Source organism: Spinacia oleracea, chromosome 3 (assembly GCF_020520425.1).
Source record: "Spinacia oleracea cultivar Varoflay chromosome 3, BTI_SOV_V1, whole genome shotgun sequence".
Classification (NCBI taxonomy): domain Eukaryota; kingdom Viridiplantae; phylum Streptophyta; class Magnoliopsida; order Caryophyllales; family Amaranthaceae; genus Spinacia; species Spinacia oleracea.
Window position 1 is genome coordinate 76,290,891 of NC_079489.1, and position 22,761 is coordinate 76,313,651.

Genomic DNA, 22,761 nt, shown 5'->3' on the forward strand with positions numbered 1-22,761 from the left:
ATTTCCGACACTTAACGAATTAAGAATTACTTTCTACGACTTATCCAATAATCCAGAAACAATTCGAAAATTCACGAAAAATTCAGAATAAATTTGACAATGATACAAACATGTAAATATTCTAATAAATACTTTAAATATATCACTACTAGAAAAATGACATTTATTTCGTCGTTAAAAGCCTTAATTTATGTCTTTAAAACCTTTAACGACGGCCATGATGTTCGTTGTAACAGGTTCCGTCGTTATTGGCTTTAACGGCAATGTTCGTCGTTAATAATTAATTTTTCTTAACGACGAATTACTGTTTCGTCGTTAAGTATTAACGACGGATTATCGTTCGTCGTTAACAATTAACGACGGATTATTGTTTCGTCGTTAACTTTTAACGATGAAATCATAATTCGTCGTTAAAAATTAACGACGAAGTTAGAACTTCATCGTTAAAAGTTAACGACGAAACAATAATCCGTCGTTAATGCTTAACAACAAAACTGTATTTCGTCGTTAAATGCTTATTCACTATGATCAATTAAACAATAACAACCAACATATCCCTTGTAAAATGTCCTTTGCAACGGGCCAAAAATTTGAATTTTGGCAATAACGACCTGTTAGGTTATGATACATATGACAATTCATAAATCATGCGGAAAAACCATAAAGCCAGGAAAGCATATTATTTACACATAATCATTTAGCATAGTTTAGATGCATACTCTTTGTTGCGTGCCTTCCTTAGCTGCGCCCGAACCGAACAAGAACAAGTCTTTAGGACTCCAAGTGTCGTCCCTCCGTAGATAGTCCACATCACGTCCGGATCCGCCTTAAGCTTGACCAACTAGGATCGCCCTTAAGGTACTTAGAATTTTCGGCACTTATTAGGCAATTGTATGACTGAATTTTTGCTCTCAAAAATCACTTTGAATACTTGAATACACTATGTAAATATGTGACCCTAGGCACCTATTGATAGAGTTATGGAAAAGGATTTGGAATCCTATTAGGATACTAATTTATTTAATTATAATCCTACTAGGACTCTAATTAAACAAACTAAATCTTTTAGGATTAGATTTAATCATATGACAAATCCCGGTAGCCTTAGGATTCGAGTAACACACTTCGAGTGATACGCTAGCACCGCACGCAGGCCTTGCGGCCCACGCACAGCGCCAGCCCACTCGTCGTAGCCCCGCGCGCGCGCCAAGGCCATTGCTGGGCCTGGCCTTGCGCTGGACCGGGCGTGGCTTGGCAGCGTGTTTTTGGGCGCTTGGGCTTGCTGAGCGTAGGCCTGGCTTCGTGCTGGGCCTTCGTCTAGCAAGTCTCGTCCGATGCTAATTCGTACGACGCGCTTCCGATTAAATTCCCGATTCCGGAATTTATTTCCGATACGAACAATATTTAATATTTCCGATTCCGGAATTAATTTCCGTTTCGAACAAATATTTAATATTTCCGTTTCCGCAATTATTTTCCGATTCCGATAATATTTCCGATTCTGACAATATTTCCGTTTCCGGCAATATTTCCGATTCCGGCAAAATTTCCATTTCCGATAATATTTTCCGATACGTACCATGTTTCCGTTTCCGGCAACATCTACGACTTGGATAATATTTACATTTCCGATACGATCCATATTTCCGTTTCCGGTAATATCATCGTTTCCGGAGCATTCTTTTCTTGCCTGTGACGATCTCAGCTCCCACTGAAACCAAGATCCGTCGATTCCGAATATCCATAGATGGAGTATTTAATGCCATTAAATACTTGATCCGTTTACGTACTATTTGTGTGACCCTACGGGTTCAGTCAAGAGTAAGCTGTGGATTAATATCATTAATTCCACTTGAACTGAAGCGGCCTCTAGCTAGGCATTCAGCTCACTTGATCTCACTAAATTATTAACTTGTTAATTAATACTGAACCCCATTTATTAGACTTAACATAGAATGCATACTTGGACCAAGTGCATTATTTCCTTCAGTCTCCCACTTGTCCTTAGGGACAAGTGTGCATTTCCTAATTCCTTTGTCGCTCGATGCTTGCTCTTGAACATAAGGTAAGAGTTGTCATCCTTATTATGTCCAGAGGTGTTCCTCGGTTTCAGAGTTCAACTGATCAAATAAACAGATAATCATAGCCTATGATTCATCCGAGCACGGCCATGCATTTCACAGTTTCTAGCTCTCCGAGTGGCCTTGTACAACTTTTAAGCATCTCATCCCGATTTATGGGAGGACAATCCCAATCTTGCGATCTTGAGATTAGACTTCGTTTGATAGGTGATTACCTGAGCGTTGCCTTTATAGCCTCCTTTTACGGTGCGACGGTTGGTCAACGTCAAAGCAACCAGTTCTCAAACAAGTAATCTCAAATCACTCAGGTATTGAGGATTTAGTGTCTAATAATTTTAATGAAATTTACTTATGACAGATTTTCATCTCTTACAGTAAAGTTTCATAGGTCTTGTCCGATACTAGTCTTCCCAAATTAAGTATCTATGCAAATGATTATGACATTGCCATGTCCACATAGTTCAAGAAACAGAACTATTAGTCATCTTGCATTCTAGTCGTCTAACGTTTTTCTATGCGTCCAATTTTATAGAAAACTCCGACTAGGGACCATTTTCAACCTTTGACATTCAAGTTCACTTGATAGACATTTCTTAGTCACAGGACTGGTCCTGACAGTCTATCTTGAATACATTGTTAAATTGAAGGGACTCATCATTTAATAAACCACAAATTAAATGGAAAAATGAATTCTCTTCATTTATTGTGAATGATTAACCAATAATGTTTTACAAAGATTTAAACTCTAAAACTTTAAAACATTAAACAGGGATATCAAAGCCATTCTCCAATATGCTTGATTCCCATAGCTGCAGTGTGCGAGTTGTGCTTCGCCTGCGGCAGAGGTTTAGTTAATGGATCTGATATGTTGTCATCAGTTCCAATCTTGTTTATCTCGACTTCTTTTCTTTCAATGAACTCTCGTAGAAGGTGAAATCTACGAAGTACATGCTTGACTCTCTGGTGGTGTCTAGGCTCCTTTGCCTGTGCAATAGCTCCATTATTATCACAATACAGGGCTATTGGTCCTTTAATGGAGGGGACTACACCAAGCTCACCTATGAACTTCCTTAGCCATATAGCTTCCTTTGCTGCTTCATGTGCAGCAATGTACTCCGCTTCAGTTGTAGAATCCGCAATGGTGCTTTGCTTAGCACTTTTCCAGCTTACTGCACCTCCGTTGAGGCAGAAGATAAACCCTGACTGTGATCTGAAATCATCTTTGTCGGTTTGGAAACTTGCGTCCGTATAGCCTTTAACAATTAATTCATCATCTCCACCATAGACCAGGAAGTCATCTTTGTGCCTTTTCAGGTACTTCAGAATATTCTTGGCAGCAGTCCAATGCGCCTCTCCTGGGTCTGACTGGTATCTGCTCGTAGCACTGAGTGCGTACGCAACATCCGGGCGTGTACATATCATAGCATACATTATTGAACCAATCAATGATGCATATGGAATCCCATTCATTCGTCTACGCTCATCAAGTGTTTTTGGGCACTGAGTCTTGCTTAGAGTTATTCCATGAGACATGGGTAGGTAGCCTCGCTTGGAGTCCGCCATCTTGAACCTATCAAGCACCTTATTGATATAAGTGCTTTGACTAAGTCCAATCATCCTTTTAGATCTATCTCTGTAAATCTTGATGCCCAATATGTACTGTGCTTCTCCTAGATCTTTCATCGAAAAACATTTCCCAAGCCAAATCTTGACAGAGTTCAACATAGGAATGTCATTTCCGATTGGTAATATGTCGTCGACATATAATACTAGGAAAGCAATTTTGCTCCCACTGACCTTCTTGTATACACAAGATTCGTCTGCGTTCTTGATGAAACCAAAGTCACTGACTGCTTCATCAAAACGTATATTCCAGCTCCTGGATGCCTGCTTCAATCCGTAGATTGACTTCTTTAGCTTGCATACCTTTTTAGCATTCTTTGGATCCTCAAAACCTTCAGGCTGTGTCATAAACACAGTTTCTGTTAAAACGTCGTTTAAGAAAGCATTTTTGACATCCATCTGCCGTATTTCGTAATCGTAATATGCAGCGATTGCTAACATTATCCGAATAGACTTTAGCATTGCAACTGGTGAAAAGGTTTCATCGTAATCCACACCGTGGACTTGCCTGTAACCTTTTGCAACCAATCTAGCTTTGAAAACTTCAAGTTTCCCATCCTTGTCCTTTTTCAGTTTGAAAACCCATTTGCTTCCAATGGCTTGGTAGCCATCTGGCAAATCGACCAAATCCCATACTTGGTTTTCAGACATGGAGTCTAATTCAGATTGCATGGCTTCTTGCCATTGCTTGGAGCTAGGGCTCGTCATAGCTTGTTTGTAAGTCGCAGGTTCATCACTTTCAAGTAATAGAACGTCATAGCTCTCGTTCGTCAAATACCTAAGTACCTTTCCGGTTGAGATCTATATCTTTGCGATCTACGCGGGGTAACATTTCTAGATTGACCATGATTCTCACCAGATTCTTCTAAAGATCTCTGAGTTTCATCCTGAATGTCATCTTGAGCATTCTCTAGAGTTTGTTGTTCGACTCGAATTTCTTCGAGGTCTACTTTTCTCCCACTTGTCATTTTGGAAATGTGATCTCTCTCCAAAAAGACACCATCTCGAGCAACAAACACCTTGTTCTCAGATGTATTGTAGAAGTAATACCCCTTTGTCTCCTTTGGATAGCCCACAAGGATACATTTGTCAGATTTTGGATGAAGTTTGTCTGAAATTAATCGTTTGACGTATACTTCACATCCCCAAATCTTAAGAAAAGACACATTTGGAGGCTTTCCAAACCATAATTCATATGGAGTCTTTTCGACAGCTTTAGACGGAGCTCTATTTATAGTGAGTGCAGCTGTATTTAGTGCATGTCCCCAAAATTCTAATGGAAGTTTGGCCTGACCCATCATTGACCTGACCATGTCCAGCAAGGTTCTGTTCCTCCGTTCCGACACACCGTTCCATTGAGGTGTTCCAGGAGGAGTCAATTCTGATAGAATTCCACATTCTTTCAGATGGTCATCAAATTCATAGCTCAGATATTCACCGCCTCTATCAGACCGCAGTGCCTTAATCTTCTTGCCTAATTGATTCTCTACTTCACTCTGAAATTCCTTGAATTTGTCAAAGGATTCAGACTTATGCTTCATTAGGTAGACATAACCATATCTACTGAAGTCATCAGTGAAAGTGATAAAGTAGCTGAAACCACCTCTAGCATTTGTACTCATTGGTCCACATACATCTGTATGGATTAAACCCAATAGTTCATTTGCTCTTTCTCCAACTTTAGAGAAAGGTTGCTTTGTCATTTTACCAAGTAAACATGATTCGCATTTACCATAATCCTCTAAGTCAAATGGTTCTAGAATTCCTTCCTTTTGAAGTCTTTCTAAGCGTTTCAAGTTTATATGGCCTAATCGACAATGCCACAGATAGGTGAGATCTGAATCATCCTTTTTGGCCTTTTTGGTATTTATGTTATATACTTGTTTGTCGTTATCTAATAAATAAAGTCCATTGACTAATCTAGCAGATCCATAAAACATCTCTTTAAAATAAAACGAACAACTATTGTCTTTTATTAAAAAGAAAAATCCCTTAGCATCTAAGCAAGAAACTGAAATGATGTTTTTAGTAAGACTTGGAACATGGAAACATTCTTCCAGTTCCAAAACTAGCCCGGAGGGCAACGACAAATAGTAAGTTCCTACAGCTAATGCAGCAATCCGTGCTCCATTTCCCACTCGTAGGTCGACTTCACCCTTGCTTAACTTTCTACTTCTTCTTAGTCCCTGTGGATTGGAACATAAGTGTGAGCCACAACCTGTATCTAATACCCAAGAAGTTGAATTAGCAAGTATACAGTCTATAACGAAAATACCTGAAGATGGAACGACTGTTCCGTTCTTCTGATCTTCCTTTAGCTTTGGACATTCTCTTTTGTAATGGCCTATTCCATCACAATAAAGACAGCTTGATGTGGACTTGTCCTGCTTTGATTTAGCATCGCCCTTGGACTTTCCACTTTTCTTGAACGGTCTCCTTCTAGCCTTGAGTAAATCTTTGGCTTCACAGTCCAGTATTATTTCAGCCTTTCTGACAAGGTGAACAAATTCTGCAACTGTTTCTTCTCTTGGTTCACTTAGGTATAGTTGCTTGAAGCGACCAAACCCACTGTGTAGTGAATCGAGCAAGATAGAGACTGCCATCCTTTCGCTTATTGGTGTTCCTAGTAGACTTAGGCGATCAAAGTATGAACGCATAAGATCCACATGGAACCTTAGTGGGACGCCTACCCTCTGTTTAGTGCGAAGGAGCTGAACATGTGTTTCTTGGACTTCCATCCTATAACACCTGTTGGGAGAACTAACCTTTAGACCAGACATTGATTCAATCAACTCATGGATGTTCAGGTCCCTGTCCTCCGTGCTTCCACGACAGATATCCCTCAGATTCTTGATGAGCGTAAAAGGTTCATAGGCTACAAACCTTCTAGCCCAATCATCAGGGATATTGTTCAGCATGAGACTCATAACCTTTTTGAGATCCGCATCCCAGGCGTAAAATCTCTCAGGGGTCATGTCTCTGGCATAGTAGCTTGGCATGGGATGTGATAGTACATACTCAAGTCCATTGAGTTTGACTATTTCAACTAGCTTAGCTTCCCATTCAAGAAAATTTGCTAGGTTCAGCTTGACCATAAGCTCAGAACCCATGATGATGTTTTGATTGTTGTTTGCCATATTTAAAACTACAATTGAAAAGAATAAACAAATAAATAACCATTCACAGTTTCTCTTAATAGACTTAAATTCTAGCATACATGCATAATTTAATGTTCATTAAGCATTTTATTCAAGTTATGTGTTCCGGCAGGTGTGAATAAAATGATTCCAAGATCTTAAAATCATTGAAGAACTAAGCACAGTTTGTCGACTTAATCCTAAAACATTTTAGGTAAGCAAAAACCTTTTGCTAATAGTCTAGAAACTATTCTTGGTTGATAGGTACGTCTAAGAACTTATTAGGTAAACCTATCGATTTTGCCACGACATAAAAGGACTCCTTACTTATATCGTTGAGTTTCACCAAAACTAACATGTACTCACAATTATTTGTGTACCTTGCCCCTTTAGGACCAATAAGTAACACCTCGCTGAGCGAAAACTATTACTAGATTGATGTAAAGGATATCCAAGCAAGTGTATATTTTGGCATGGCACCTTTTAACTCAATTTTTAAGTTTGGAACTTAAGGCTCTTACTATGTTGGTTAGATTTTAAGTGAACTAAAATTCTTAATCATGCAACATAATCAAGCTTTTGATCTCATGCATTTTAAGACATATTTAAAAGCAATAAATAACTTAAAACATGCATAAGATAAATGTGATCTAGTATGGCCCGACTTCATCTTGAAGCTTTAACTTCAAAGTCCGTCTTGAAAATCTCCGTGGGAGGCACCATTTTCTTCAAATAGAATAAGCTATAATTAAAACTAATTACAACTATTTGATGGTACGCATACCATATTTGAATTGAAAAAACAACTTTGGTACTTTAGACCAATTACATTCAAATTAATGGTACGCAGACCATATTTTCTATCCTATTTAGGCCATACTAGTCACTTCATAACTTGCAAAACAGTACATATACAATATATATACCATTCACCCATTCATTATCATGAATGGCCCATATAGCTGGTTAGTAAAACACATTATGCATCACATAAACATTTGCAGCAATTAATCAAGGGCACCAATAATCTACAAATTATTCAGTCCTTATTAATTCTAATCAAGTTGTTTTAACCTTAAGGATTTGTAGACCTAATCAAGAGTATATGACTAAAAAGGGCTCCCACTTAAACCAATAAATTCATATGCTTTACTAATTTTAAACATAAAAATGTATTTCTAGTCTAACCGGAAACATACAAATTTAATTAAAATTTAAAGCTCATATAAATTTATAATTGAATCCAAAATGTTTAATTTAATTTCAGTCGTATTTAAATTAATTCATGATTTTAATTTTAGTAAAATAATTAGAATAAATAAAATTTATTAAAATTACAATATTCAAAATTAAAATCCAAGAAAATAATTTAAATTATTAATTTTAAAATTAATTAAAATTACGTAAACTGAAAATTTCAAATCAAAATTTCAAAACGATCTAATCGCAACGCAACAATCCCACGCAACGCACGCCCATGGGCCACACGCACACAGCCATCGCTGGCCATGTGCGCGCAGCCCATGCGCTGCCTCGCATTGCTGCTGCTCACCATCGCAAGGCATCACGCGAGCTGGTGCTTGCTGCGCGCGCAAGCGCTCGACGCACGAGCATGCTGCCGCAGCCCATCGCTGGGCGCAGCGCTCGTCGCACGTCGCAACACGCACTCGCACGCCATCGCTGGGCGCAGCGCTCGTCGCACGTCGCAACAAGCACTCGCACGCCATCGTTGGGCGCAGCGCTCGTCGCACGTCGCAACAGCGCTCGCTGCCCGCGAGCGATTGATGCTTGGCGCAGCACTCGTGGCACGCGAGCTTACGCTCGCTGCGCGCGAGGCTCCGCACGCTTGCGCGAGGTAGTGCGCGCTGTGGCGCAGCTTGCTTGCTGCCCACACGCGACTGCTCGTGCCTTGCTCTCGCCCTCGCCCATTCGCCCATTGCACACAGCCCAAGACACAAGGCAGGGCTGCTGCCTTGTGCTCGTGCACCATGGCCTTGCTCATTGCATTAGTACCGCATGGGCGACGAGATCCCTTGCTCGTCGTCACATGCCCGCACTATACAACACCCCTTAAGGGTAACACGTAGCGTCCATTGCTTTGTGCGTGCAAGTTATACGAGCGAATCGCATAAAAATTTAAAATTTATATTCAAAATTAATGACAAATTAATAAATAATATTAATTTCATAATTTTAGGGCGAAAAATCGAAAATTTATTATTCAATTGATTTCCGATTAACATGGATTCAAGTCTAGGTCATAAAAATTTAAAATTTAACATAAATTTACAATTTTTATGGTGGTTTTTAATCATAGGTATCTAATTAAATTATAACTAATTATGAAAATCAAATTAATTCTAAATTATTCCAATTTTCAACAAATTAATCATAATTACAAATTAGATTGCATAATTAACAAGGCTAGGCATTCAAACTTGTTAAACATATACAGTAGGTCAATCAAAAATTCAAGATTTATCAACAAGAATCGCAAATATTTAATTTAACATCTTAAATTTACGAAATTTTGCATTCGAAAAACTAAAACCTCCGAAAAGTCATAGTTAGGCTTCGAATTTGAGAATTCTGGGTTCGGCCGAAAAAGATTATTTTTGTCAAAATTTTAGAATGCCTTTTACATGCGGAATTGACACAAAAATCACTCGATGTGGATGAGTAACGAAGAAACTGCCGAAAAACTACGTACGTATAATTAAAAAAACGCAATTTGCAATTAATTAACAATTACGAAAATTAATCACCCCTTTTAATTCTTGCAAATTTGTAATATTTAACCATGTTCATGCAATTTAGATTATGAAAATAATAAGAGGCTCGTGATACCACTGTTAGGTTATGATACATATGACAATTCATAAATCATGCGGAAAAACCATAAAGCCAGGAAAGCATATTATTTACACATAATCATTTAGCATAGTTTAGATGCATACTCTTTGTTGCGTGCCTTCCCTAGCTGCGCCTGAACCGAACAAGAACAAGTCTTTAGGACTCCAAGTGTCGTCCCTCCGTAGATAGTCCACAGCACGTCCGGATCCGCCTTAAGCTTGACCAACTAGGATCGCCCTTAAGGTACTTAGAATTTTCGGCACTTATTAGGCAATTGTATGACTGAATTTTTGCTCTCAAAAATCACTTTGAGTACTTGAATACACTATGTAAATATGTGACCCTAGGCACCTATTTATAGAGTTATGGAAAAGGATTTGGAATCCTATTAGGATACTAATTTATTTAATTATAATCCTATTAGGACTCTAATTAAACAAACTAAATCTTTTAGGATTAGATTTAATCATATGACAAATCCCGGTAGCCTTAGGATTCGAGTAACACACTTCGAGTGATACGCTAGCACCGCACGCAGGCCTTGCGGCCCACGCAGAGCGCCAGCCCACTCGTCGCAGCCCCCCGCGCACGCCAAGGCCATTGATGGGCCTGGCCTTGCGCTGGACCGGGCGTGGCTTGGCAGCGTGTTTTTGGGCGCTTGGGCTTGCTGAGCGTAGGCCTGGTTTCGTGCTGGGCCTTCGTCTAGCAAGTCTCGTCCGATGCTAATTCGTACGACGCGCTTCCGATTAAATTCCCGATTCCGGAATTTATTTCCGATACGAACAATATTTAATATTTCCGATTCCGGAATTAATTTCCGTTTCGAACAAATATTTAATATTTCCGTTTCCGGAATTATTTTCCGATTCCGATAATATTTCCGATTCTGACAATATTTCCGTTTCCGGCAATATTTCCGATTCCGGCAATATTTCCATTTCCGATAATATTTTCCGATACGTACCATGTTTCCGTTTCCGGCAACATCTACGACTTGGATAATATTTACATTTCCGATACGATCCATATTTCCGTTTCCGGTAATATCATCGTTTCCGGAGCATTCTTTTCTTGCCTGTGACGATCTCAGCTCCCTCTGAAACCAAGATCCGTCGATTCCGAATATCCATAGATGGAGTATTTAATGCCATTAAATACTTGATCCGTTTACGTACTATTTGTGTGACCCTACGGGTTCAGTCAAGAGTAAGCTGTGGATTAATATCATTAATTCCACTTGAACTGAAGCGGCCTCTAGCTAGGCATTCAGCTCACTTGATCTCACTGAATTATTAACTTGTTAATTAATACTGAACCGCATTTATTAGACTTAACATAGAATGCATACTTGGACCAAGGGCATTATTTCCTTCACGACCAACTATTCTGTCGTTAATATTGCAATCATAATAATACTATTTGCGCTTTTCAAAGCACCTACATTTTCCCTGTCCAACAATATAAATAACTATAAATCAATTAAACAAATTAAAATTTCATTACTCAAAATATTTTTGACAATAGAATTTCAAGTTATGTTAAATCAAAAATCACATCCCTTGTCTTTAAATTCTAAAAAAGCTAAAAGATAAGTAATTCTTGTTCAATCTAAAAGAACAAAATAAAAATCTAACTAGTTGAAACATTCTGTCTTGGAGTGCCATCTTTTGAAAAGCGTTGTAAGAACACTTCTTTAAATGCATTAAGCTCTTCTTCAACTGAACTCATGCGACTCTTAAGTGCATTGTTTTCTTCTTGTACCGTATCCACGCGATTGGTAAGAACATGATTTTGTTTGTTTGCCTCATTCAACTTAGATTGAAGTTCCACCCTACTAGGTTGTGGTCCTGATAATTCTTTAAGTGTTATTCCTCCTCCAAAACCCAAAACCCGATCACGAGACATCGACTTAAACACCTTTTGTGCTACCTATATAAAGAATCAAAAAAGTTAAATATCATGGCATGGGAAAGTAAAAGTAAAACCAAAAAACATATAAATGAAGAAAAAGTACCTGTACATGGGAAAGTGTTTGTTCTTCTTCCATTATTTTCTGAATTTCCTCCTACAACACATGTAACCATCTCAATTAGTATCATACACGGGTGGCTCTAATTAAAGGCCAATTGTCAAAGTTCTAATCTATTAGGTAAATTTCAAGATCCAACAATATTTTGTTTTGACATATCCAACAAATCCCGCACCCCAACAGGGCACCTCTCACTTTTTCTAATTCGTATATTTTCATTCAAAAGCTGTAAAAAACATGGAAAAGAAACTTCAAGAAATCACATATTCATGGAAAAGCCGGCTGCAGTTTGCTGTATTATATTCAGATTGTTAACAAGCAAAGTATAGGGTAATTTGAATTTTGAGTGTTGGTTTGGCTTGGTCTGATATGTTCGGCTGCCTTGTTTCAGCTCGAGTGTATTTTCTAAGTTCTTGCAGTTCTGTGGGAATCGAAACACTCACCCTTTAGTCCTCTCCCCTTCGAGTGGTGGCGAGCCTGGTGACTCACTAGACCACTGGTGATTCCCAAAGTTGTGTCACCCTATCATAAGCCTCTTATATACCTACCTTTTATTGGGGCTCGATATAGGTGTAGGTTTGTAGGAGGATGGAGGCTTGTGCTCTAGGTTACTCTATGAGCCTATGACCTTTGATTATGTGCTTTCTGTGAAGTTGGTATCCTGCAAACCTAATAGGGTATCCAGAAAAGACTAAGCATTACAATGCCAGGTTCTTTTAATTTAGTTCATTACTTTTGATGAGTCTGAGTGACAAAATTTAGGGTCATTATTTACCAACCTGTTCTTATAAGTTGTCTCGTTGTATAACAAAACAAAAATTTACCGGGCAACACGAAAGAATGAAGAAGCTGCCAAGAATGCAATGCAGCTTATATCCAAAGCTCAGCTCTTGGACGAAGCCAACGACGTTGTGAAAAAGCAAGATATTGAAATTCAGGAACTCGGAAATGTCCTTCACGAAAAACAACAAGAGATGGAAGAATTGTTATGTACGCAATAACTTGAAGGAGAGAAGTTAAAGGATGCGGAGACCAAGTTGGAGAAACAGACAATGGAGTGGTTGCAAGCACAGGAAGACCTCAAAAAGCTTGGTGAGGAGGCATCCAAGCACGTAGATGAGAGCAAGGAAACTATGAAAGATTTTCGGAGAGTTATAAGGCTTCTTGCTGATGTGAGATCTGAGTTGGTCTCATCCCAAAAGTCATGGGTTACCTCAAAACAGAAAATGGAGGAACAAGAGCTGGTTCTTGAGAAGCAACAGCTGAAACTAGATGATCAACAGGAAAAAATTGTGTCTTACATGAGTAGTCGGAAAAGTGCCCAACTAGAAATAGAAAGTGAAAGAGGAAAGCTCAGAGTTGCAGAGGCTCTGAATAAGGAATTTGAGCTTGATCTATCATTGAAGAGGGGTCTATTGCAGAATCTACTGGGGGAATTGGATGAGGAGAAGTGTTGTTTGCAAAAAGTAACCAGTGAAGTGTCTACTCTTCGAGAGGAGCTGAATATGAAGAGTAGTGAATTTGAAGAAAACAACAATCTTTTGGAAGTGAAGGAAAAAGAATTGGTAGAAGGCAGCATTGTTAGATAATTACAATTCTCTTCAAGAAATACAGTACCTTATTCAATATTATACTCCAACAATAGTATATAAATGATTGCTAACCCACTATAATAACAGTTTTATGTAAACCACATTCAATATTGATCAGGAATACCTTTAAAGCATCGTCAGTGAATATATAGCTTAAGGCTTTCATAACTACTCATTCCATTTAGCTCATGCTATTTTGATACAAAATTTTCAGTTATAATGTTGTAGCATGTAATCCACTAACCAGTCTACGGAATATATCTAACTATTAGCAGTTTGCAAAGCTTGGAAATCAATAATCACATTATATCTAACTATTAGCAGTTTGCAAAGTTTATTCTAATGAAAACGTAGTTTATTTCACCATAAACCTAACATAGGTGAGAAAAGACATACGTATTTTTGTGTCGTTTCTGCATTTGGGAGGTTAGTGCCTTTCTTGCGAGTTGCGTGGAATACATCTACCAAAGTTGGTTTTTTCCCCTTATTCGCTCCCTTCCACAAAATAACAAAGCACCAATAGTCAAATATGCTTTATCCACATATATCTCAAAAAACACAAAATAATACTTTAATTATCTTTCTCACCAATTCATCCCAAATGATTTGTCTAGTAGGCTTGCTCCCTGTTCGATGCATTAGCTCTTTTGCATAACTGCGCCTATTTTCAGAGTTCCTTGCACTCCTTTCCTGTAATTTATTTAAGTATTATCATCATTGCATATATAAGAAAAAAAGCATATCATGTAGTTAAGTGAATTTACCTTAAACTTTTCGTCAGAATAAACCTCCTTTATAAGCCACTTCCAATCCTTATCGTCATGTCCACTAGGTGGCTCACCTTTGTATGCAGCTTCTAAGGTGATTCCCTTTTTAGTGACATTATTCCTTAACAAGTCTGACCTCCAATTTGTCCATAACTCTCTCATATGGCCAAGGACATGTTGCTTGTAAATGTCCATGCTTTCATTAGTGAAGACATCCTAATGTAAAAGAAGTTTCATCATCATCATCATCAGTAAAGAAACAAAAGAACAAGAAGAAGAAATTTGTGCAATCTGTATCCAAATCTGCAAAACCTCCAAAACCTGAATCAGTTGGTGTGTTCATATTTGTGGAATGCAAAACCTTTCACGAAAAATAAGCTCTAATTTATCAGAAATTAAGTTAGTTTAGCAAAAATAAGTTCAGTTCAGTATAAAGTATAAACCATTTGAAATAACAATCTCTGATAATTGTTAAGTCACTGCACTCAGCTCATCACAGGCAGCTTCCACAGAAACTTAGTCAGTTAGCTTATTCCACATCACCAGAGTAATAGGTCGAGTATACAGAAGTAGGTTGTTAGCTTGGTATATGTGATTTGCGTAGAAGCTAATTAGGAAGAAGATTAATATTTGTCTACATTTGCATTGGGTTCAGAATTGGACTTCCAAATTCAAACCCGCATGACTTTTGGCTTGAATAAACAGTCTAATTAAAAGCTCTGAGCTAATATTGTTTCTTCACAAACAACACACACCTCTCTCAATTATATTCTCTAATGTACCAAAGTCTCAATCTTCCCGTCAGACAATCATTGCACTAGCAGCGTTACTCCCGACAAACAGGTAGCCTAGGGTACTACTGGGCACACGTGGGGAGTGCAAGAATAAACAACGAGAACATAGACATGCAAGGGGAAAGGTGAGGTACTGGCTATTCAAGTAAAACTTCAGATCAACTTTGTTATTAGCATTTTTGTTATTTATGGGTACATAAGGCACAAAAAAACAGATAATCAGTTTAAACACATTTGAAAAAAATACTATTGTAGAAGTACCAGGCTTCACTATATTGAAAATTAGTACAAGTGTAGCCTCTTTACATATGTTATTTAGCTGAGGAAGTGAGACAGCACGCTCCCCGAGAAAGCTTAGGGGAATATTCGAGAGAAAGAACTGCTAGTTGGGTGGAGGTAGACAGGAGGGGGAGTTTGGTGACTTTGATGGCATGGAGTAAAGATCAGAATGAAAAAGGAGGTCTTACTTATTAAAGACAAGAACCTTAACGCCAGTGACTCAGATAGGTGAAAAAACAGAACAGAAAGAGAGAAGAGATAACTAGTGAAAACACAAGAACCTTAACGCCATTAACTCAGATAGGTGAAAAAACAGAACAGAGAGAGAGAAGAGAGAACTAGTGGACAAGATGCCCTCAAAAAAATACATAAAGTCGTACTATGAAAAATCTTTCTTACGATAATGATCCCTATGCTAAACAAGAAGAATTGGAAAAAGAAGTTAAATAACTCTAACACCTTATGACAACTGGTTAAGCATTGCGATTGTGAAGTTAGGGTTTAGACGTATTTTACATTTACCTAATTGCTAGAATTAGGGTTTCGTAATTAAGGTTCATGCATACTACTCAAAGTTTCTGAGTTTTTAGGTTAGTTTTTTGGGAAAAATAAAACAAAAAGAAAAGGTAGTTGTTTCCCCAAGTGCATATCTAATACGAAGTAGGTAGTTTATGTCAAAAAATATCCAACTAACCATGACTAGTTCACCAGTCGCAAAGGCTTTTGAACCTGCTTTAAATACAAGAAAATTCTTTGTACCATATCTTTTTGTCCACCAAAAATAAGCACAAAGCAACGCCGGAGTCATAGAGTAAGATCTAGAAAACTACAAGTCATATCCAGTAACAAATGTCCTTCAACAAGTACTGTAACTGAAAAATTATAAAATTTATTCAAATGTTTAGAAACTTTGACAGGCTAACTGTAACTAAATGAATTTTTGGTATCTCTAGGTCTATGAATGGATGAGTAACAGAATAGAAAGGTTCAGAATAACCAGCAGTGACACAACTATCCAACTAGACCTAATTGCCAAAGTTCATGGAGTTTCGAGTGCGGAAGATTATTTTGTGAGGTTACCTGACACACTTAAAGACAACCGAATATTTACCTGACCAAGTTGAGAAGCTGGTTTCTGAAATGAAGCAGAAAAGAATCCGGCATGATTTATACTCCTACAATATTTGGCTATCTGCACGAGGCTCTTACGGTTCTGCTGAAAATATGGAGCAAGTTTTTGAAGAAATGAAGTTGGAACCAACAATTGTTCCTAATTGGACTAGTTTCAGCACTGTAGCTTCTGTTTATGTCAAGATAGGGATGCTTGAAAAAGCAGAAGAGTCCCTTAAAGACCTTGAGATGCGAATCACTGGGCGGGACAAGATGCCATATCATTATCTTATAAGTCTTTATACACAAACCAGCAGATGACAAAAAACCGATACCAAAGTTACACCTCCATGGATGTAAGCTTCTAATATAAGCCATTTTTAAATTTCATATAGTTTACAGCTTTGAAACATATATTTCTGTCAGGAAAAAACAAAAAACAAAAAACTGATTCATGTTATTCTTTTTGAATGAATATCAGGAATTGATGGGATTGGAGATTTGTGGGAATGGAGATGAAGAGTGCTTGAAGAGAAGACTGGTTTCAGAAGTTCACTTGGACTACATTTACACACAGCATCAAAACCCTTAATTTAAACCAGGACACCTTATTTCAAATGAAGAAAACAAAGTCTGATCTCAAACCTGAATAGGAATATCTAATATAAGAACCAAGTGATATAAATACTCTCAGTCGCTAACAAAAGATTTGACACCACTCTAGGCCAACAAGTTAAGAACAGTAATTCACATGATTTATAAGCAGGCCCAAACTGAAAGTTACATATCTAATTAAATTCTTACCGTGACGGCACTCCACATGTGTTCCTTTTCTTTATCTCCAACATCATCCCATTTGCGCACTCTCACCGGGCAGATGTTTGTATCTCGCACTATGATCCCCAAATGTCGTGCAAATACTTTATGATTTGTTCCAACAGCTCTATTGTTGTAGAAAGTAATCTCCAACTTCTCATCGGGTTTAAGCTTGGCAATTTCCTTGCATTTGTTTCTTCCCCTCTTTTTCTGATTCACGTTCTTCTCAGCGAAAGAAGAGCCCCCACCTTCAACTAAAACAAATAATCAATAGAAGTATTAAGTATGTAGGATAATCAAGGAAAGTTTATAAAGATAAACCATTACCGTTCACATCTTGAATTGTTTGAGATATCTCTCTCTCATCGACATGAACATTTTCAAGTATGTCTTCACAAGCCTCGTTATCATGGTTATCAAAATTCTCATTTCCATTTTGAATGTGCATATCCTCATCTTCTGATGAGAGCTCATCATCCATGTTTTCCTCATGAACTGGCTCAGGTGATAACTCCCAGCCTTCTATGTTATTCCTTGTGGCAGAAGGGTAAGTAAATAATGGATCGAAGGAAGCTCCATCAATGTTAACATCAGAATCATCCCCAGTAAGAAGCCCTTTGGAATTATTCTTTTGACCTTGAATGGGCTTTAATACCTCATTGCCTACTCCAGTGGATGTTTTAGCCCCAACTCCAATCCGATTAAAGAAGCGGTTGTAGCTTGTTTTTTGAAAGTATACATATCCGCTAACCTTTGTCCACGTCCCCTAGCCAACAATTGCGGTGGGACATAGTTCCTTTTAGATCCCAGCAAAGAGGTTTTATGTGATGGCTGAACCGTTTTCTCATGTGGACGGACTACTTCCTCCTTTGAACGAACCATATTCCCTACAATAAATGAATAAATATTTGAAGTACTCATAAACAATAGTATTATCTCAATAGCATGATAAATAAACCTAGTAATGTATAAAGGAAATGACAAATCGAGTATCTTACCGCTAACATTCTGCATTATGTGCACGAACCGGAAGAATATCAGAAAGTGCAAGTCTGCACGAACAACATTCAAAACACACATTAAAAAAAGGAACACATGGGAGAATGATCAAAAGGCATATTAATAATCTGATGTCAGACTATGTGAGCATGCATTACAGTTGTGTGAGCATGAATTTTGTCCCTTCTTCACTATACTTTGCTGAAAACAACTATGTAACCAAACTAGAAAACCTCACTTATGATATTATACAAACCCCTGACATTTGAAATATCAGATGAGGTGCAAATGAAGCAAGGTACCAAGGCAAATCAGAAGCAGTAAGTACCACCAAGCAAAAAACATGACTATTTAGAAATGAGCAGCAAAATAACAATAAGTATAACAATAAGAGTCATAATAACAATAACCAGTTGAACAAAGTCGTGGCCAAGCGTAAATGTGAAAAAAATTCAGAAACTATAAAATCAAAAAAATAAGAATTAAAAATAACTCAAAAGTTTAAAACAAATCCTAAAAGAAAATCTTTAAAGAAAAAATAAGTAATTGCACTATTCTGTTCTTAGCCTCTTCATGGGTCCTTGCTCTCCACTTATTATATCATCTGTCACAATAATTGGATCCACGCCATCCCTGCTTCTACAAACTTCATCACTAGCGCTTGTCAAAGAGGATGCTACGTATGTAGGTTTGAATAATTCACCGTGCTGATACGCATCACCTTCCTCATTATCATCATTTTCATCATAGTTGCGCGGTTGAGTCTTTGAAACGAGCTTCCAACCCTTATTTAGGTTGTCAATGGCATAGAAAGCTTGCCTAGCTTGACTAGCCAAAATAAATGGTTCATTAGTTTTTAATTGCTTATTGCAATTAACACTAACAACTCCATATTCATCAACTTTTACTCCCTTTACCTTATCATAAACATCCCACCATTTGCAACGGAATAACACAACTCGGTTTCGCCCAAGATACTGGATCTCTATTATATCTGTTACTACTCCATAATAATCAATGTTCTCATCTCCATCCCCTGTGTTTCCTATAACAACCACCCCACTGTTTTGTGTACTCAAAGACATTTCACGACTTTCTATGTGAAACCTATATCCATTAACAATATAACCACTAAAAGAAGTAACATATCGTGTTGGCCCACGTGATAATGCAAGCAAATTTTCCATTTCCATGCTTTTATTATTCTCATATAACCGCGCAACCTACCAAAAAGAAATATTTAAGAATTAATTTATTAATTTATAAAGACAGTTCAGTTCTGTTCGTTCACAACTGATCAATTCTGTTCTAATCAGATCAGAACTAATCAGAACTGTTCTGTTCTGTTCTGAACAGTTCTGATCAGATCAGAACAGTTCAGTTCTTGATTAGTTCAGTTCTGTTCGTTCAGAACTTATCAATTCAGTTCTGATCAGATCAGAACTAATCAGAACTGTTCTGTTCTATTCTGAACAGTTCTGATCAGATTAGAACAGTTCAGTTCTTGATTAGTTCAGTTCTGTTCGTTCAGAACTGATCAGTTCAGTTCTAATCAGATCAGAACTAATCAGAACTGTTCTGTTTTGTTCTGAACAGTTCTGATCAGATCAGAACATTTCAGTTCTTGATTAGTTCAGTTCTGTTCGTTCAAAACTGATCAGTTCTGTTCTGATCAGATTAGAACTAATCAGAACTGTTCTGTTCTGTTCTGAACAGTTCTGATCAGATCAGAACAGTTCAGTTCTTGAACAGTTCAGTACTTACTTCCATCTTGAACCAACTTTTAAAGTTTTTGCACCATTCCTCTTCAGAGATTCCAGGATTCGTCAATGCTTGTATTTCAGAATACTCTCTGTGAATATATTAATAAAAATTCATTTGAAGTGACAAACTTTATAAAAAAAGGAAAGGAAGTTATTAAGAAAAGTGAAATTAACTTAATAAAACTCGTTCTCTTACCTAAGAAAAGGCTGAACCTCATCACAATTCTTCAAAATATAAATGTGAGCGTCATCCAATTCCCCCTTCTCAAGATCTCTAACACTTGCAGCCCCTAGGCTTCGACCAGAATGACTAAAAATAGGCAGGGTATCATCATGACCTTGGCTATTTTCATAATTTCGATCAAGTCGATTAAATCGGGTCTCTATACTCTGCATATACCTAGAGCAACGATTCATGCACTCTTTTGCTACATAGCCCTCCGCAATCGAAGCCTCCGGATGAGCCCTATTCCTTATGTAAGACTTCAGCCTATACATGTATTGTTCTATTGGATACATCCATCTGAACTGAACTGGCCCTCCCATTATAGCTTCGTTAGCTAAGTGGATAGGTAAATGTATCATCACATCAAGGAAGGAAGGAGGAAAAACCTTCTCCAATTTGCAGAGAGTTATAGGAATTTGGGACTCTAGTTGCTTCAAATCATCCACATTAAGTACTTTCGCACATAATAAAGTAAAGAACAATGACAACTCAATTAATGCTTCACGTACAGGTGGAGTGAGAAGACCACGTATTGCTAAAGGAAGAAGATGCTCAAGTATTACATGACAATCGTGGCTCTTCAAACCCGAAATCTTAGCTTCCTTCGAGTTTACACAATAAGATATATTTGATGAAAAACCATCAGGGACTTTTAGCTCTTTCAAAAAGTTACAGAATGTTTGTTTTTCGAAGGAGGAAAAGGTATATGGAGCTGGAGGCATCTTCCATTTGTCCCCTACTTTGATAGGGTGCAATGTAGGCCGCAACCCCAAATCTTTCAAGTCATGACGTGATTTTAAAGTGTCTTTTGTCTTCCCTTGAATATTCATTATTGTCCAAGAACACTATCACATATGTTCTTCTCAATGTGCATCACGTCTAAATTGTGTCGTAAGAGATTTGTCTTCCAGTATGGAAGTTCAAAGAAAATACTTTTCTTATTCCAATTGTCCCCCCTAACTTCATGAGATATTTTTGTCTTCACACTTGGATCCTTAGACAATATAATGTTCTCGAGATCCTTAAGTTCATTAAGAATATCATCTATTGAAGAAGGTTGTGGAGGTCCTTCACGCTCGACTGTTCCATCAAATGATTTCTTATCCTTTCTCCATCTATGATTCATTGGCAAATAGCAGCGATGACGCATATAGCATTCCTTACCTCCGTGAGGTAGCCTCATTGACCGAGTATCCCTAAGACAACAAGGGCATGCTAGATACCCCTTAGTGCTCCAACCAGATAACATCGCATAGGCTGGAAAATCATTAATGGTCCACATTAAAGCTGCATGTAGCTGAAAATGACGTTGTGTTGCTGCATCAAAGGTCTCCACACCAACTTCCCACAGATCTTTCAATTCCTCAATTAGAGGCTGCAAATATACGTCAATTGCATCACCAGGACCTTTAGGACCAGGAATAAGCATTGACAAAATCATATTAGACTGCTTCATACAAAGTTCGGGAGGCACATTATACGGAATAAGGATAACAGGCCATATACTATATGATGTTTTTGAATTTGCAAAGGGTTGAAAACCATCACTAGCAAGCCCGAGTCTGACATTTCGAGGGTCTGATGCAAAATTAGGATGCTCTGTGTCAAATGACTCCCAAGCCGTTCCGTCAACTGGATGTCTCATTGTACCATCTTTCTTCTTTTTCCCATGATGCCATGTCATCAAAGAAGCAGTCTTGGAGCACATAAATAGTCTTTGCAACCTCGGTTTTAATGGAAAGTATCGTAGTGTCTTCTGAGGTATTCTCTTACCATTAGATTTACACTTCTCTTCCCCATTGTGTTTGTTACTCTTCCATCTTGATGCACCACATATGTCACAGGCATTCAACTTCTCATTCTCCTTCCAATAAAGCATGCAATCATTGACACATGCATCAATTTTTTGATATGACAAACCAAGGTCTTTCATTACCTTCTTAGACTTATTATAAGACTTTGGCAAATTTGATCCCTTGGGAAGAAGATCCTCCTTTAAGAAATCTAAGAGCATGGTAAATGATTCGTTGGTCCAACGACCCAAAGTCTTAATATGAAGAAGTTTTAAGAGGGCAGACATTCTAGAACTCTTGCAACCTTCATAAACCGGATCTTGAGAATCCTTCAACAAGTTATAAAACCTTTTGGCATCTGTATTTGGTTCCTCAAGATTACTATCATTCGAGGAAGAACCAACATTATTGCACTCGGGATATATATCCCGAATAATACCAAGCATTTCATCTAACTTGTTTCCATTTTCTTCCGCGATATTACCATCCCCATCATCATTCCCATCATCATCCCCATCACACACAAGTTGAGGCTCTTGCTCCAACCTTTCCCCGTGATGAAACCAAAAGGTGTACCTTTTGACTACTCCATAAACTAGAAGATGTTGTCTCACTTTTTCTCGGTCCCCAAACTCACCATTCACACATTCGCAACAAGGATAACGAATATTATCGGTTCCCAACTTTTGAAATGCATGGTCTAAAAAACTATTAACTCCCACTTCAAATGATGGGTCATTAACGTAATCTTCGATCGCCATCCAATCCTTACTAGGAGTCATTTTCCCAAAGTGAAAACAAAAAAGAAGGAAAACAGATAAAGGACCTAACTCAGCTTCAAAGAAGAAAAAAGAACCCAAATACTAATTAAGTAAACCTTAAGTGGGGATAAACCATAA

The 22,761-nt window shown here is 37.9% G+C and overlaps 3 protein-coding genes across 3 annotated transcripts; all 3 read right to left on the bottom strand.

The window, feature by feature from the left end:
* Positions 1-11,278: 11,278 nt before the first annotated feature.
* On the bottom strand, positions 11,279-18,095 carry LOC130469790 (uncharacterized). Its single transcript, XM_056839268.1, has 9 exons — positions 18,080-18,095; positions 17,961-17,968; positions 17,409-17,847; positions 17,070-17,335; positions 14,080-14,298; positions 13,904-14,005; positions 13,712-13,810; positions 11,709-11,759; positions 11,279-11,623 (listed from the first exon to the last, which is right to left on the bottom strand). Exons 1-9 carry the CDS (start codon positions 18,093-18,095, stop codon positions 11,324-11,326), a joined length of 1,500 nt encoding a protein of 499 aa, XP_056695246.1. The 3' UTR covers positions 11,279-11,323.
* Positions 18,096-18,631: 536 nt separating this feature from the next.
* Positions 18,632-20,899, bottom strand: LOC130469791 (uncharacterized). Its single transcript, XM_056839269.1, has 3 exons — positions 20,040-20,899; positions 19,845-19,932; positions 18,632-19,303 (listed from the first exon to the last, which is right to left on the bottom strand). The coding sequence occupies exons 1-3, from the start codon at positions 20,897-20,899 to the stop codon at positions 18,632-18,634; spliced, it is 1,620 nt and encodes a 539-aa protein (XP_056695247.1).
* On the bottom strand, positions 20,899-22,644 carry LOC110801212 (uncharacterized). Its single transcript, XM_022006541.2, has one exon. It carries the CDS (start codon positions 22,642-22,644, stop codon positions 20,899-20,901), a length of 1,746 nt encoding a protein of 581 aa, XP_021862233.2.
* Between the last annotated feature and the right edge of the window lie 117 nt (positions 22,645-22,761).

Excerpts from the sequence above, each read along its gene's own strand:
- LOC130469790 (XM_056839268.1), bottom strand. Across the intron at positions 17,336-17,408 it reads AACAATTCAAGATGTGAACG|TTGAAGGTGGGGGCTCTTCT; the intron begins GTAATGGTTTAT and ends TATTTGTTTTAG. Across the intron at positions 13,811-13,903 it reads AAATCATTTGGGATGAATTG|GGAGCGAATAAGGGGAAAAA; the intron begins GTGAGAAAGATA and ends ATTTTGTGGAAG.
- LOC130469791 (XM_056839269.1), bottom strand. The coding sequence starts at position 20,899 with ATGAATATTCAAGGGAAGACAAAAGACACTTTAAAATCACGTCATGAC. Across the intron at positions 19,933-20,039 it reads GAGGTTCAGCCTTTTCTTAG|AGAGTATTCTGAAATACAAG; the intron begins GTAAGAGAACGA and ends ATATATTCACAG. Across the intron at positions 19,304-19,844 it reads AAAGTTGGTTCAAGATGGAA|GTTGCGCGGTTATATGAGAA; the intron begins GTAAGTACTGAA and ends TCTTTTTGGTAG.
- LOC110801212 (XM_022006541.2), bottom strand. The coding sequence starts at position 22,644 with ATGACTCCTAGTAAGGATTGGATGGCGATCGAAGATTACGTTAATGAC.